Source organism: Furipterus horrens, unplaced genomic scaffold, assembly GCF_987537825.1.
Source record: "Furipterus horrens unplaced genomic scaffold, mFurHor1.1.pri manual_scaffold_3, whole genome shotgun sequence".
In the NCBI taxonomy this organism is placed as follows: Eukaryota; Metazoa; Chordata; class Mammalia; order Chiroptera; family Furipteridae; genus Furipterus; species Furipterus horrens.
The window spans coordinates 26,914,670-26,932,276 of record NW_028327173.1 but is presented as its reverse complement, the minus strand read 5'-3'; the positions used below and the strand labels follow the sequence as shown (position 1 = coordinate 26,932,276).

The 17,607-nt window shown below is 41.3% G+C and overlaps 1 protein-coding gene across 1 annotated transcript in view; it reads right to left on the bottom strand.

The window, feature by feature from the left end:
• SMAP2 (small ArfGAP2) overlaps positions 1 to 17,607 on the bottom strand; it is a 43,353-nt gene extending 25,746 nt beyond the window's left edge. The window contains exon 1 of the mRNA XM_090269191.1: positions 17,079 to 17,607. Within this exon, the coding sequence (XP_090125317.1) occupies positions 17,079 to 17,181 (103 nt within the window). The 5' untranslated portion in view covers positions 17,182 to 17,607. The remainder of the gene's footprint in view (positions 1 to 17,078) is intronic.

Sequence of the window (17,607 nt, the reverse complement as noted above, 5' to 3'; positions counted from 1 at the left end):
GGACTGTGAAGTACAGCGCAAGCCAAGGCAAGGTCAGCCATTAACCCTTAAAAGGGTGACTATTTTTTAGTTTCATGTAGTTTGTGGTAAATTCCCTTTTTTGTTCCCTCTCTGTACTCAAAGTTCTAAACAGTCTTAACAGGGCTAAGGGGAAAGACCAAAGGAAGTGATTGGTGCCTATACATGAAGCAGAGCTTTAGAGCAGAGGCGGCAGTGTGATGAACGCTTCAATGATCCAGAAGAAGCAACCCAAAGTGGGGGAGAGAAGCAGGACACCCAGGGCCACCAGGGCAACTTTTCAGCTCTACTTGTGAATTCTCCTTTCTGAATTCATATTTTGGAGGTTGTCCATGTTTACCAATAAGGAAAACTAAACTACTTACTTACATTTTGAAGATCAACTTAAGATCTCTCAAAAGAGCTTTACGGGGCTACTCCATTTGCAAAACATCATTTTGTGAAAATCTTGCTCCATCCACTTTCTCTACCCTATTCTGACTCCCATAGCACCCTGTTGTTCTCCTGTGGCACTCATGTATAGTTGTTCTGTTGTTGGGTTTTATATTTTTGTTTTTGTTTTTGTGAGCTCCTTTAGGTAACAACTGCCTAATTTAGTATATTTTAAAAAAAATACTAGGGTGAGTATCTTATGTGAACCTGAGATTCGAATCACATATTACTCAGAAAATCATCCAAAGGTAACTGGATTATCTTACACAGAAAGGTGGGGAAGAGAGTGCCCTTAATATTTATTCCTTGTCTAGAGTTAGCCCCTGATATTTTAACTCTAGCCAATTTCTTCTGCACAAAGACTCTGCTTAAAGCATTTATGAATAAGCTAGAAGAGTGGAGACTAAGGCATGGCTTCTCTGAAAAGGGGAGGGAGGAAATAAAAATAGCTGCTTTCATTGGGGGCAGGAAGGAAATTATTTCATTAGGAGGTAAATAGTGAGACTATCTCAGTACAAACAATTGTTTGGCCTGAAGGCTCCATGTGGCCAATTACTCCAGCAAAGGCTCAGCTGGAATGGAACCTGGCGCTTGCCAGGACTGAGAAATAGGGACTGGCACAGGCTCAAGTGTCAGCTTCATCACAGCTTTGGGGTCCCAGAGCATCCAGTACAGGTGCTCACAGAACACACTCTACCCCGATCAGTAAACAGCACCATTTAGCACCCAACCAGCCAACCAATTATGTAAATTTAAAAGAGATGACGAAAAGATGGCACTGGGGCAAATGTCAAGTTATTTAACCTAAAACTGACATTGTATAGCAAATGTAAGAAGTGTAAAAATTAAATCTCACAGTTAATACACTTCAATTACTATCTCCATAGCTAACAGCAGGCGCAGGGAGGAAGGGTGCAGGGACGGACGCTGAGCTAACAGCCAGTCATTCCAATGTCTGCAGGTAGACCTGATATTTCAAAACCTGACATTATAATTAAACTAATTTTCCCATCACTCATGGCCTCACTTCAGGTAACAAGCGCTAAATCTAACTAACCTGGTTCTCTAGAAATCACTTTCTTCACTGCCTGGGGACATTTAGTTCTTAACATTTTTAACATTACTTCAAGTAAAGCCTTAACTTCCTCTTTGCAATAACCAGTATCTACTCCTATTCTACCCCTGGCTGGTTTGGCTCAGTGGATTGAGCGTCGGCCTGCGAGCTAAGTGTCGCTGGTTCGATCTTCCAGTCAGGGCACATCAGAGAAGGAAAACTCTGACTCCAAAAAACCTCCGCTGCCTTGCGGCATACCTCTTCAGGGGAAAGGCTAAGGGAGTAAACCCCGACAGAAAATCTGGAGCCGGAGTCCCTAAGGCGGTTTGACGTTGGAGTCAACACCGGCAACTCCTGCGGCGCACCTGAAGCCAAGCTGTATTGACTCTGTCTTTCCCTTGGACCCTTCAGCTGCGAAGAGAGGGGGGGTCTGCTGCATGGGCAACAGCAGACCCTCCATATCACCCTGCCCAGGCTCTGTAGCTTCAGCTTCACTGGAGAGGACACTCCAGCGTCATCGCAAGATGTCGATTCAACACGGGAGGAGACAGATACCGTGTCACTCCCGAGTCGGACTGCACAGCCATTCTCAGCGGTGCAGATAGACTCTTAAGAAGCTACACCATCGTCTCTCGAGATGGATGGCTGCCGACGACTCCTATTCTGAAAAAACAAAAAAACTGAAGATGCAAAGTGAGTCTGCCCACTTGGGGTATAGATATCTTTAAAAGAAGCTATGGACCAATGAGAGTGTTCTTCATTCCCCAACCCTAAGTGGGTGATAAGCAAAAGAGGAACAATGTAAAAATGGATATTAAAAATAGCCCACATTCAAACAATGCCACTCTCTTCCCTCTAGAACAGTGATATTCAACTGAAGCAATTTTCCCAAGGGGCAATGTCAATGTCTGGAGACATTTTTAGTCACCACAACTGGCAGGAGATGGGAAGTACAACTGACATCTAGTGAGCGGAGGTCAGGAATGCTGCTAAATATCTTGCAAGTTATAGGACACCCCACAGGAAAGAAGTATCCAAAATGTCAAGGGGGCTCAGAGATTCCACCTCTAGGAATATATCCGTAGAAACCCAATACACCAATTTGAAAGAACATGCACACCCCTATGTTCATTACAGCATTATTTACCATAACCAAGATTTGGAAGCAATCCAAGTGCCCATCAGTAGATGAGTGGATAAAAAAGCAGTGGTACACTTACACAATGGAATAATATTTGGCTATGAAAAAGAAGAAAATTTTACTCTCTGTGGCAACATAGGTAGACCTGGAGAGCATTGTGCTGAGTGAAATAAGTCTGTCAGAGAAAGACAAGTACTTACATGTGGAATCTAATGAACAAAATAAACTGATAAACAAAACAGAAACAGACTCATGGATACAGAGAACATTCTCACAGCTGTCAGAGGGGCAGGGGCTTGTGGGGCCGGGTGAAAAAAGTGAGAAGAAAAGAAAAGAAAGCATAGACACAAGGCAACAGTATGGTGATTACAAGAGGGGAAGGAAGGCAGGGGAGGTAAAAGAGGGTAAAGGGGGATAAATGGTGATGGAAGGAGACGACTTGGGGTGGTGAACACAATACAACATACAGATGATGTATTATAGACTTGTATACCTGAAATCTACATAATTTTATTAACCGTCACCCCGATAAATTCAATTAAAATTTCTTTAAATCTTTAAAAAATTAAAAAACGGACTTCTCTTTGGCCAGTGCCATTAATGTTATATTCTATACGGTATAATAAAGATCTTCATATCAGTAATTAAAAATATGTCAAGAGTGTTGAGAAGCCTAGGTTGAGAAGCCTAGCTCTAGAGGAACCATTTATAAGCCATTTAGTTGGGAGCATGTGAGATATAAGAATATACTAATTCTGTGGAAAAGCCTCTTCTCTTGTTCTGTAACAAACAATTTAGAGTATGGAATTCCAAAATTGTAAAGAACCTTAAGGATTATCTATCCCAAGCACAGCTGGAGAAACTGAGGCTCAGAGACGTAAAGTCATTTACCCAAGTTCATAGAAAAAGTCATCAGCTGGACTGAAGTTAGAATCATGTTTAAACACCCCAAATGTGTGTTATACATAATAGGTGATGAATAATGGTCACTAAATCGATTTGCTGTTCTTTAGGTGTTCTTTTCTATTACAATACACAATTCACTCTCTGGGATTGTGCATGAAGCCCATTCACACCACCCCCCATTCACATTCCTCTTCCTCAAAGGAAGCCTAGAAGTGAAGAAGAGTGTGTAACACAACGAGACCTCAGGAACAAGTGGCCAGGCAGAAAATGTTTTTCAGTTGTTTGAACGGATGCTCATGCCTTTTACCCAGGCAGTGGCTTTACACAAAACCTTCTGCATCAGCAAATGAACGCTTATGCAAGACCAGGAACATGTGAACCTCCCTCCACAATGGCATGTGACAGCTTTCCTAACACATGAGAGGAGCCCCAACCGATGGCAAACACACAGAAAATCAGTGCCGGGTTAACTGAATAACAGTATCCAAACAAGCTGGAGGACTTTCATTTCTAAACAAACAGCAGAACAGAAATGAATTCTGGGTTCAAAGTACAGATGATTAGTCCAGTGGCATGCTGAATGTTAGTCATCAAAACAGCCCTGGCTAAAGGGAGGAGAGCGAAAGGTAGAGATTTGCCTTTTCAAAAAGAAAACATTCACTACAGTGTTTCAAAACCTAGGTGTTTCAAAATTGGGTATAATGAGGTCCAGGTCAGAAGTGTGGTGCAAGACGGTGCGGCGAAGATGCCAGCCATGTGAATAGAAAGATCCTGTAAAAGGAACATTAGATAAACCCAAAGCAGGTCTCTAGGAAAAAAATCATAGCTTCAGAAGAGCAATAGCAAGATACTTCAAATTAAATAAACCTGCTCCAGTGGGAATAAGAACAGCTTCTAAAGCTGCTGCAAGGTTATTATCAATGTCTACGGCACCTGAGAACAGTGTCTAAATATTAACTCCCATCCCACAAAAAGGCTAAGGGACTGCTATTTCATCATCCTGTTTCACACCCTATGCCACATTTTCCCCAAGATAATGTGTCACACTAAAACCTCCTAGTGAGAAGGCAGAGGACTAGCTTCGCGATTGGCTCCAGTTTTCAGTGTGACACAGAAGCCAGAAGCACACAAAAGAAATGGCACAAAGATGCAACTACCACAAAGCAACCATGAGATTCACCTACTCGGCTTCCTGGACTGTCACAGATTTTCAAATATCTGAGTTAATAGTATGAAGGTAACTTTCAAAAGACAAAGAAAAAATATATATATAATCTGAACACACATTAATGGAATCACAGTGTTTACGATGGAGACGTTAGACACTATGGGCCAGACGCTGTGCGTTCAGTAAACAGATATAAATGGGACATACAGCTCTGTCCAGAAGGTATCCAGCCATGTAATATGAAAAATGAAGGTATTTATTGAAGAAGATACAAGTATAAGAAACATTGTACATAGGACAATGACGCCTCAGTCCCCTTCAAAGTAGGCACCTTGAGACCTCACACAGTTCTCCCAATCACTATCACCTGCTCCGTCATATTTTCCTGAATTTCATCGATGGTCTGAAATATGTTCCCTTTCAAAGGTGATTTTAATTTTAGAAAAAGTCAGAAGTCACAGGGCGCCAATTCCAGGCTACAGGGGGACTGAGCCACCTGGGTGACTTGATGTTTTGCCAGAAAAACTGCACGAGGAATCATGCATGAGCGGGTACACTGCCAATCACCAGTTGTCCATAGCTGCAGCCTCTGAATCATTGAAATAGTTTCCACAGAGGAATGTTCAAGCTTAATGCAAAATCTGATGCAGATTCATTGCTCTACTTGCTCAGTCATTTTGAATGGGCGGCCCACAGTACACATGCTCACTGAATGGTGTCTAACCATCCCCACTGACTAGTACAGTGAAGTCATCATTGTTCACACACGCGCATCCCAGTCGACTCTCCTTGGCTGCTGCGTTACATCGATGTTGCACAAACCATTCTCGGTATATTAACAATGGGTGGACTTTTCCTGGACAAACCTTGTAGTCCCTATCTTCATGGAATTTGCAGCCTAAGGAAAAATCTTTAAAAAAATGCAGTCATGCCTGGCCAGTGTGGTTCATTGACTGGAGTGTCATCCTCGTAACTGAAGTGTTTTTGATTCCCTGTGGGGGCACATGCCTAGGTTGGGGGTTCATCCCTGTCATGGCATAGATCCCTGGTCTGGGTGCATAGGAAAGCAACCAATAGATGCTTCTCTTACATCGATGTTCCTCTCCCTCCCTTCCTCTCTCTCTCTAAAAAAGCAAATGAAAATGCCCTCAGGTGAGGATTAATTTTTTTTTTAATACAGTCACTATTATCACATTTCTACCAATGTAGGACCTCTAATCCACTTTTCCAGGGAACTGAATTCAAGTATAGGAGGCCTAAGCTGTTAATCAATGGCACTAAATATTTCTACATACCAAGGGTATAATGTGGAAGATTGTGCATGAGATATAAGGATATATCTTGGCCCATCCTGCTGTGATCATGTCCCTTAAAGCTGTTCCTTATGGACAAGCCAGGACTCTCCTCAGCTCTCCACTCCTTGCCTCCACAGATGTCCTTTCCCGTGAAGCAGTTCAGAATGACAGTCCCCACGGCAAGGCCATCTCTACATGGGCTCAACCCGGAGGACTCTCTAACAACATATTACAATTAGAGGGCCCACAGGACTTCTCAACTCTGAATAACCATCAGTCTAACAGCAACACAAAAATTTACATTGTACCATTATTTATAATACTGAAAAACTAAAAGACCAAAAATGTCCAACAACTGGGCAATAATTAAGTAATGACATATTCAAACTATAAACAGAGTAAAATAAATGTATGTGGGTGTTTTTAATGTCATAAAAAATGCTTACAATAAATATTAAGCAAAATAATTATATAAAATTATTATGATACAAGGTGAACTAAAAATGAGTGAAATGGAGTATGGACAATATCTTCTATAGCATTATATTTCATTCTCCTCAATGACTGTTATCACAAATATGAATAACTTTCATAATCAGAAAAATAAAGTTAGTGCTTTGTAAAGAAGTTGCGTTTAATGATGTTCAACTAATAAGCACAAGGATTCTCCTACCACCCCCCACCCCCCAAAATCCCACAAGACAAAAAACAACTGCTCTGGAAGTCTGTTCGTATGGTAACAACCCCCTCCCCCTCAACACAAATACATAGTAGTCTAATAAAACTGAGCCCTATTTTTACTCTGCCCACAATATGGACCCTTGACTTGTTTTGAGTCACTTCTGTCAGGCTGCTTCTGTTCACAAACCAGGCTTAGAACCAAATCAGAACGTTCAGAGTAGCTGATATGGAGTCTGCCTGATTCCAATGCTGCTTTTAATGACACTTTATTTCTCTCACATACAGGCTGGGGATGTTATTATAGTCCCTCTAAGAAATATCTTTTCTCAAAATTCTCCTTGATCTGAAACAGTTCCTCTAACCAAACTCCTCATGCCTACCTTCAGAGAGACAAAGTCCCTAATTCCAAACAGCTATTCTTTCAGTAAAAACGCTTTCAACATAGGAGAGCCTGAATCTTTTCATTCTTTCTTTCTCAAATCAGCTGTCACACTTAAACTGGTTTCCAATAGCCCTGCTGTTTATAGCTATTTTGAAAAGAAGCATCATGGTAAGAACAGGGAGTTTCCTTCCTATTTCTCATTGGAGGGCTTGTATTAGTGGTAACCCTAGCGGTAAAGTATCAACAAGAAAAAGACACCAGCATCCCTTCCCCCATGAGCTTTATACGGTAGTAAAAGATGTTCTCAGCTCACACAGAAATTCTATAAGTTATTTTTTTTTTAAGTATAGAACAAGAACAATCATCTAAACAATATTAAAACAATCTTTAACTCAGGGCTTGAAACCCTGGAGAACTTATTTCTAAATCCACACACTGGGGACTTCCAATAAGACAAGAGGAAGAAGTTAAACAACCACATTTACTTTGTGTGCAGTTCAGGAAGCAACGTGGCAGGATTAACATGTAAACCAGCAACTACAAATGTAAACTTCGTGGTAGAAACTTGAGAATCTATGGTCTTTCCCTCTCTAGCAACTGCTGCAAAAGACTTCATGGCTATTTGAAAAAAGGAAAAAAAAAGGTGTTCTATTCTCTCAAATCCCAATGCTAGAAGAACAGGCTTATCAGCTACAGCTGAGAGTAGGTCTCTCTTCCTCCTATATTTGCTTTACTATTTTCAATACGTCATCAAATGAGAATGTTGCACATTTGTTTTCTGGTTAAGGAGAAATGACATAAAGTCTGAAGAATCCAGTCCTCACTGCTTTAGATTAAGAAATTTCTTTTTGCCCTGGCTGGTGTGGCTCTGTGGATTGAGCACTAGCCTGTGAACTGAAAGGTCATCGGTTTGATTCCCAGTCAACGCACATGCCTGGGTTGCAGGCCAGGTCCCCAGGTGGAGACCCGCAAGAAGCAACCAACTGATGTTTTTCTCACACATCGATGTTTCTCTCCTTCTCTTTCTCCTCTCCTTCCCCTCTCTCTAAAAATGAAAATAAAATCTTAAAAAAAAAAGAAATTTCCTTTTGAAAGTTTTTATTTGAAGTAAAAAAATAATCAATATAGCATTCTTCAAGTGGGCTTCTGAAATCCAGTACTTCCTCAATAAACCATATTCTATATTCATTTAAAAGCAAACCAGAATATCCATAGGAAATACACAAATGGGGGTAGGAGAAGGGGTTTATGTTCAACGAAAATGGTCAGAAAACTACTTAACATTACTTGAAAATGAAAAAAAAAACAACAGCAATAATAAAATCCTATTACTACGCAGAGATACATTATTTACAAAGGTGGGATTCCAGGGCAAGTTTCAGCCACACACGAGGGAAGATGGGGGTAAGGGGAAGGCTGGACAAACCAGAGACAACCGCCAGGGCAGCCTTACGCTGATGGATGGCCAGAGCTGAAGGCGGATTTGACTCATCCCTGGGGCTTTCCACTGGGGAGGGGCCTGCAGTGCAGCCATCAGCGGACCAGGATCCACAAAGCCTGTGGGGAAATACAGGATCCAGAAGAGTGGGGTAGAGAAGGAGAAAGCTTGGAAAACGGAAGAGTCAAATACAGCAGCGAAATATTGTACTTATTAAACCTCTTAAGTTGAAAGGAAGTGGCTGAAAAGAACTGGGATTCTGGAAAGCAGTCTGATACGCTTTTTATATACCAAATTACATTTTAGTTACATGTAGAATTACAGCAATACCTCCTAAGAGGAAATTAATTTTTGGAGTAAAGAGAAAAACAATGAAACCGATGCAATTTTTACTCAAACAATGAGGGCCCCTTATCCTCGGCCTCTGTGCAAAACAGCCTTAAAGCAAACATACACTCCACTGAAAACCTTTGCTGATGGCCTAGTTCCACCAATTCCATTAGTGTAGCAGGGGCCCAAAGGCAGGTGACCTGATTGACAAAAAAAGCCCTTCTAGAAAGTGCTGAACTTTTATCACGGAACTCATGAAACACTTTATAATCAAGGGGAAAAAAAAAAAAAAAACTAGTAGCAATAATTTGGGAAGTTTTGCCTTTAAATGGAGCAGCAGAAATTTCACAAGATAAAATACTTTCCAGGTCCTGTGTAGAAGAACATATGGATAGATCCAGTGATCTCACGTGCCTCCCCCAGTGCTAACCCACCTGAATATGTGTGCTGGGGGGGGGCAGACAAGCCAATAAAACCAGTGAAAATATGTGGCACAAGGAAAATCAGTTCCACCACAATTACCTTAATTATCAAAGAAAGACTTATCTGCACCATGTTTTAAGGCTCAATCCTCAAAACTCCTTGTATGTCTTGTGTTGCTGACTCAAGTCTTGCAGTTGTAGATGGGACAAGCTCAATGTACATACATCCTGCTTAAGGCTTCCCAGAATTGACAGAGTTGGAACTTATTTTCTGAGTAACCAAATAAGTGACCAAGAGTCAAATCAGATTCAACAGAAGCCAATTTTTCTAGTCATGCATCCTAATTATATAGGCAATGACTGAGTCGTTACACTACTTCCTGTGAGTAATTATTGTTTCAGCAACAGTTAAGATCCTTTAGAAGCACACGAGGTTGTACCTATCTTAAAACCCTTCTTATCTCTTGTCCAAAATAATTCAACTATTTACTTATAAGGAAAAAGAATACATCTTGGAGATTTTCTTAAAGTGCCTTTGCTCGTTTCCACTCGAATTCTACCCTTGCTCACTCACAGGGAGCTACATCTCGCTTGCCAACCAATTTCTGGGTAAGTTCCACCAATGGTTGGTACTGATAAGGATAAGAAACAGGAGGACAGGGGAAGCCAGGGTAATGCCCTCTCTCTTACTTGATCTGAGTTCCAGCTGCCACCAGACAGCTCTTCTTTCCACGCTTCTAGCTCACACCAGATGGCTCAGGCTTCTGGCCTTTGGTGACACCAGCACCTTCTAATTTCCTTAGGGGTAGAGTAGCTCCCAGATGGTGCCAATCTCTGGGTGGCCTCACCAGCCCATTTACCTTCTCGGCTCTTATATCATCTGTTTAACTTATTCCGTATATTAAATTCCCTCTGCTTGTACCATCTACAGAGGTTTTTGTTTCCCTGATGGGGCCCTGACTTTAAAAAATATTTTAAAACTTAGCTTTCCTAAAAATTAAACATTCAGATAACCTGTAAAAGATTTCTTTTAATAAGAAACCAAGGATTTATGGATGACAAAAATCAATTCATTCATTCAAACAAATATTTACTGAGAGCCTGATCTGAGCTGAGAACTATTCTAGGTGCTGGGAACACTACAGGGAACAAGACAGGCACCAAACCCTTGCCCTCGGGGAGCTTGCATTCTGGGGGACATATTAACTATGGCAAATTACAATAAAAAAAAATAAACCAATATAGGAATATGTCTTTAATAATAATAATACAGGGATTTGGCAAAAGTGAATTCACTTTAAGGTTTCTACTCCACGGAGACTTGGTCCTACCTTTTCAATGTGGTAGCTGAACTGTTGCATTCAAGAGGCCAAACAGAACTTCTTCAAAGTTAGAACCTACTTAAACTGGCCACTTGTGCTCAAACAGAAGTACAACTGTGATAAGGATGTAAGCAGACACAATAATAAAAGTCAGGCATTGACATAAGTGTGTTTTATGCAGATTCCTGCTATGCTTCTTTTTCACAGGGGATATCATTTGAAGGAATTGAATCTGAGTCTGTTTAATAAGATATTTTATTCCTTTGTCTATGGCACAGGTAAATTCCATCAACATAACATATTGTACAAAGCCAGTTGCAATGTACCTAATGAGTAAAGTGTGGCAGTCACCAATTGCATGACATTATTTCCAACATGGAATTTGCAGGCAAAAGAATAGAAATGGACAATGACTCATGTGGTAAACAGTTATGTAGACAATTGTGCCCAAGAAAGCTGCCACCTACATATCACAATGACATCAGATGAAAAATGCAGAAAGTAGTTTTCTGGTTTATTTGAAAGCAATAGATTTGCTGAAAAGTGTACTGAGCAGTCAGACTGTACTACCTGTTTACACATCCTAAGCACCGAATAACCAACCACGAGCGCACATCAAATATTCAGTATTCTTTGATTGAGTATAAAAGCATGTATAGCCTCAGAAACCAATGTCATCAACTCCAGAAATGACATAACATTTATTGCTGTCATTTCACTAGACTTTTCTAAGATAATTTAATGTATTCGTGAAGGTGCACTTACTTTCATGGCGATCTTGTGGGCACCATACTCAGACCTTTCTTATTACCCAGAAATTAGAAAACATTTCTGCAATACTTATGCTTCCATTTGAGTAGCAGGTAGACTTCCAGTACTATAGGAGTCTAAAGCATATTCATAATCTCAATACCACACAGAAAGTCAACTACAGAGCTAGGATTTTAACCTAATGGACCCCTGCCTACCTTACCCCTTGCCACTCCCCAACATGTCAAAACATACTCAAGATTCCCCTAACACATACACATGATACAGCACACCTGGCAGCCTTTGCACATCATTTCTTCTGCCCAGAACACAGTTCCCTAAATTCACCTGGCAAAGTCATGCTGATCATTCAAGATACAGCCTACATGCCTCTTTGAAGCCACAACTTCCTGAGGCCAACTTGTTTGCTTTCTTCAGTGCCTTCCTTTCTCCCTGTACACAATGCCATAACGCTAACTACAACATTGCATCATTTATGTGTTTACACCTCTGCTTCCCCATCAGACTGTGAAGTCCTTGAACCAAAGACCCTAGCTTTTAATCTATATATCCTGGCACAGTGTCTAACACAAAGTAGGTGCTTAAGGGATATTTTCTGAATGAATATATGTAGTGTGGGGTTACAGGCTTGCAAAGAGTTCCCCCTAAAAGTTATATTTTATAATCTCTGTCTCACTGCCACAGGATATTTCAAGTACAAGGAGAACGAAGAGGAAATTATCTCCCAGGGAACAGGTTTAACAAGTTGACATTAAAGGCAATCTAATAGGGAATTGGACAAATTACTGTCAGTAAAACTGTGTCAAGCTAACCACAACTGTCAGAATTTAAGCACATTAGCTGTAAAAACCCAGAAAGTTATTTGATCTTGGCCGGTAAGGCTGTTGGACTACAGATGGAAGCAAAACTCTTTCTGTTGTCTAGATTTGATGGAATTGTTTTAACCTCTCAAAAGGTGCCATAGATACAGCGAATATAATTACAAGTTGATAGGGAAGTTCATGTTCTAAGGAATGATGTTTAGCAAGCAATTATTTAGCTACCAACAGAAAACAAGTGTAAAGCAAAGCTAGATTAATGTACTAGAGTTAAATTTTAGGACTGCTATTAGAAAATCTCAATACAAAGATTCCCTGGTCTAATCTTTCACACAAGTTTTGAAGAGTCAGGCAGCATCCGGTGATCCTCCTCAAAGGTCTACAAAGTACAACTACAAAAATGCCAGAACCCCCATGCATAGGAAACGGTTTTGGCTTAAAGACTAGGGAATTATTGCGTGAGTCATCATAACCGTGGCTTCCAGGAATTAGAGTATTTAAGGGTATAAACACAGAAAGGGAAATGAATAAAATCAAGATAAAATAAATAAGATCAGCAATGGTAATAATGCTTACATCTGTGTAACACTTTGTTTACAAAGCACTTTGTTTCCAAAGGAGGAAACTTAAACTGAGAATGTTGATGTGCTGAAGGTCACAACGCTAAAATAAGCAGAGTAAAGGAGTTTAACTGAATATTTCAACATCAAATCTACAGCTCCTCCCATTGCTCTGCTTCTTTGCCTCCTGTGAGGTGGGCTTTCATGTGCTATGGATGGGCCTAGGACACTTTCTAAGATGCCTTTAATGAGATGTTTCCAAATCACTTAAGCATATCTTTCAACTTAAACAAGACAACTCAGGTATAGCCTTAGAAAATACCTTGAAAGAATGAAGAAGCTCCTTGATGCAAATCTACAGGTTCTCCATGTTATACTATTGACAGAAAAATGCCAGGTGCCATGAAGGGTGGGTTACACCTACTGTTTGCACAAAAGCACTGCATGGGAATATATTTACTATGTCTATGCATAGATTATCTCTTAAAAGACACATAAGAAATTACCAGTAGTGGTTACTTCCAGGAAGGAAAAATGGCAGCTAAGAAAGCAGCAGCAGGAACACAACTTCTCACTATACACGTTCCCTTTGAAACCTTTTGAATTTTGAACCACGTGCAAGTGCTACCTTTTTTAAAAGGTAAATTAAAATTTAAGAATATAGAATGGGAATTGAAACAAAGGCAATGGTTAGGTGATTCAAGGTGAGACCTTTCAGAGATAGGATGTAGCAGAAGAGAAAAGTAAAAAAGTATTACAAAGTTTCTGTCAGGTTCCAGAATTCCATGTGGTGTTTCAAAGTCTGAAGTAAATATTCCTCAAGACCATAACTATTTTTTGTTTTTAATTCTTTTTCTTTTTAAAAATCTTTCTTGTTTTTTTCTCTTTTCTTTTTACTTTCTTTTCTTTCATTTTTTAAAAAGATTTTATTTATTGATTTTTAGAGAGAGGTAAAGGAAAGAGAAAGAGAGGGAGAGAAACATCAAAGTGTGGTTGCCTCTCGTATGCCCCCAACTGGGAACCTGGCCTGCAACCCAGGCACGCGCCCTGATTGGGAACCGAACCAGCAACCCTTTGGTTCACAGGCCAGCGCTCAATCCACTGAGCCACACCAGCCAGGACTCTTTTCTTTCATTTTAATTCTTTGCTCATTACGTAGCTCTCAATTTTTTACGAACTCTGATACTGAGAAAGGAGTGTCCCAATAGTGGACACAAGTATTCAGGTCATCAGAAATGTAGATCCTTCCATGGTAAACAAGATAGTGTCTAGTTTAAGTCTGTCTCTAAAGAGGTTGATAAGGCATTATTTCAGGCACACTGACAAAATCTGGAACTGCAGAGCTAAAGACTAAACCTTGGACCAGTAAGATCCCACTAAGGGTCTATCAAAAAATGGAACACAGCCTTAACTAGGTAAAATTACCATTGACATACCTGGAACTTTTAGTATGTTTGTTCTATCACTACTACTACTTAAATCAGTCCAAAATTTAGCCTAAAGGTCACAATAACTTGAAGATTTGGGATGATGAGGAAACCACATCTTTGGGCCTAGAGCAAGTCATAGCATTTTTTTTTTTAACGCAGTGCCAAATCAGCTTCCTTTCCCACATGGTAATCACTTCCGTGCCTTAGAGGTCCCAGAAACTGGTGAGTCTTGTGCTTGAGAATTTTTTAAAAATCTAGAACCAACAAAACTACTACATAAAGAGAAGACATTCCTGTTCTCTAATGTTTAAATCGTGTATTTAAAGATAACATTCTGCCCTGGTGGGGTAGCTCAGTTGGTTAGAGCATCCTCCCTATACACCTAAGGCTATGGGTTCAATCCGTAGTCAGAGGACATACAGGAATCCACCAATGAATGCATAAATAAGTGGAACAACAAGTCAATGTTTCTCTTCCCCTTCCTCTCTCTCTCTAAAATCAATTAAATAATAAAATAAAGATAATAACATTCTTAAATAATTATAAGGTTTTACAAAGAAGAGTCATTGCCAAAGGGTTGTTTTTGGAACGTTACAAAATACCTGCTCATAGATCTTCAGTCCAGGGCTATATCATCTGATTTAATATTAATGGATTAGCAATTACTCACCAGGTCCTGTACAATTAGCTCTCAATTTCCTAAGTAAGAAAGGACATGAGGCATAGATATAAATAAACTCAAACTCAAATCCAAGACTCTCTTTAGCCAACAGTTTTTAAAATCCTCCTTCCATTAAATACATTTTTACCACAGCTAAAATACAACTTAATCTATTAATGTCTCTTCTTTCCATGACCTGACAGTTGCTCACATGATCATTACTACAACCAAAATCAGGAAAAATGAGGAAGGAAATGAGTGAGAGGAGATGAAAGAGTGTCAGGGGTCAGATCATTCACAAACTGGGTAAACTGGGGCCTCAACAAATGTCTTATTTAACTGAATTGAAAGATGACTGACATATTGTCATCTCAATTTTATTACAATGGTCAAGTCACTGAAGCCACCAAGCCAAAATGTAAAACTAATTTGTAAAAAGAAATTGTTTCAGGAACCAGGATTCTACTATCAACAGCAGTTAATAAGGTTTACAAGCCAGCAGTTACTAGTTCTCATTAAGAATTAACTAATGTTTCATTACCTGATCCCCAGTAATGTTATTGATAAAGAACAATGGAAAATTTGGAGGAAGAAGTGATGAATCAAACTCTCTCTTCCATATGCTACATTTTATTAGAATATGAGTAAGTATGAGAGCAGTATGACAAAAGGGGATGTGGGGGTGGTAGTAATCATCAAAATGGCATCTGACTCCCCAAATGTAGCATGCTCATTCCCACGGGATGCTACACTGTGACTCAAGATCTGTCAACTGAGGACATGAGGGAATTTGAATAAAGCCAAGAGATACACTCCTAAATTTTAAACAGAATCTTTCTATAGATCTAGGACAAGATCTAGCAAGAGTCGACTTTAAATTAACCTACTCAACATAAATTGATTCTCAAGTACTTTTGGAAATGAGTTCTTGCTAATTCAAAAATTCAAGAAAGAAGTCTGGGGATTTGCTTTTCTAATGACACATGCCATTTGGTAGAGGGCACTAAAATACACTACTAGGTGTCTAGTCGTATCTATGTATCATCCCCCTGTTCTCACATAACCTTGTTTTTCTAAAATAAAAGGTAATTAGTGGAAGCATCAATTATGCATTTACTTCCTTTCTCAATATTGATTAATACAAGTACATTTGAATCTCTCTTGTATACCATATGCCCAGAGTAAATTAACAACAGCGCCCCAAATATAACTCTCTTTCTCCCCAACCAAAGAAAAAAATTTTTCCCCAACTCCTCCAAGAACATTCCAAATAATTCAGAAAGGAAATACAGAAACAAAATATTTATAGACGTCTGTATCCATAAATTTCAAGTGCAAACATTTCACTAATAACCATGCTCCTCTATCATACTGATTTTCACTGGATCAAACCATGAATCTTTAAGGGAACAGAAAACAAAGACTAAACGACTCTGCCCATTCATAATGATTCACCTTTAGAAGGGTAATCATCATGGAAGCAACAAATTCAATGCGTCCTTTGCTTCCTGCTCTCCAGTGATTAAACGGATCCTACACCACACTATGGCCACAATCTGCTAGTTTCCGCCACCACACGCACATTAGGCCCCAAACGTACTCCACCAGCCAGGGCCAGGCTGTCTAGAAATCCGCACTGTGTCACTGCATAAGGCAGTTTCCCACTGCATGTACCCAGGAAGAAAGGCACCTAGGCACTCAGTCAGACCTCAGCACGACTGTAAAATGACAGAAGGCGCTGCTAACCAAATGGCAAGCAGCAAAAGTCACCGCCTTTAAAAATCATGCAAGCACTTTTCCTCCCCATCATCATCACCTCCTCACTTTCCTCCTCATTCTCCCTCCCTCCCTCCCCCTCTCCCTCTGACACTGTCACACACACCGCAGTTCACCCCTAGCTTTGCAAGGGGAAGGCTGTGAGCTCTAGGCTGCCTCTGGAATGACAGCTCCGAACTCATTCAGAGCCCTGAAATACAGACACACTCCCCTGCACACACCACGCCACTTCCACCCCCACTGTCACCCCCAACACACTCACACTCGCCCTCGCCACCTCTCTCTACACCAGTCCGGGCGCTGCACAACACCGAGCAGGCCCAGCAGCAAGAGCAGCGCGAGGTTACCATTTAGGATGATTTGGACGGCCTAAGCTCCAGAAACACGGTGCCCACACAGACCACCACCCAGGCGCAGCCCGGAGGCTGGAGGACCTCCCGCCCGCCGGGGTGGGGGTGGGGAAGATGCACTACCTTTAGACTGACAGTCCGCACAAAACTTGTTATCCTCTTCTAGCAGCAGGTTGGCGAGGACCGCCTGGTACCGATCCACGTCCTTCACCGACTTGCCCGTCATGGCCAGGGTGCCGGCGGGGGCAGAGGGCAACGCGCCCTCCTCGCCCCCCGAAACCTGTGCCTTGGTCTGGAGGTGAGGACTCCCGCTCGCCAGCCCAGGGGCACCTCCTGAGCGGGGCAGAGCCCTCTCCTCCGCTCCGCGCCCCTTCTCCGGTCAGCCGCGCTCGCCCCTCGCTCTGTCGCCCCTCAGTGCGGCGCCCCCTGGCGGGCTTAGGGAAAGGCTCGAGTCCAGAGAAAGCTGCCGTACCAAGGACCCTCAGCCCATGCAAAGGATGGTCTCGGGCCCGCTGGGTGCCGGGCACAGACACTACCGCCCGGCCTCCCTGCCTGTCTGCGGGCGGTGCGTCCCGGGCTTCGGTTTCCCAGCCAGCTGCCGCCGGCTCCGCCACCACCCCTGCTGTCTACTTCCGGCAGCTCTTCCTCTCCA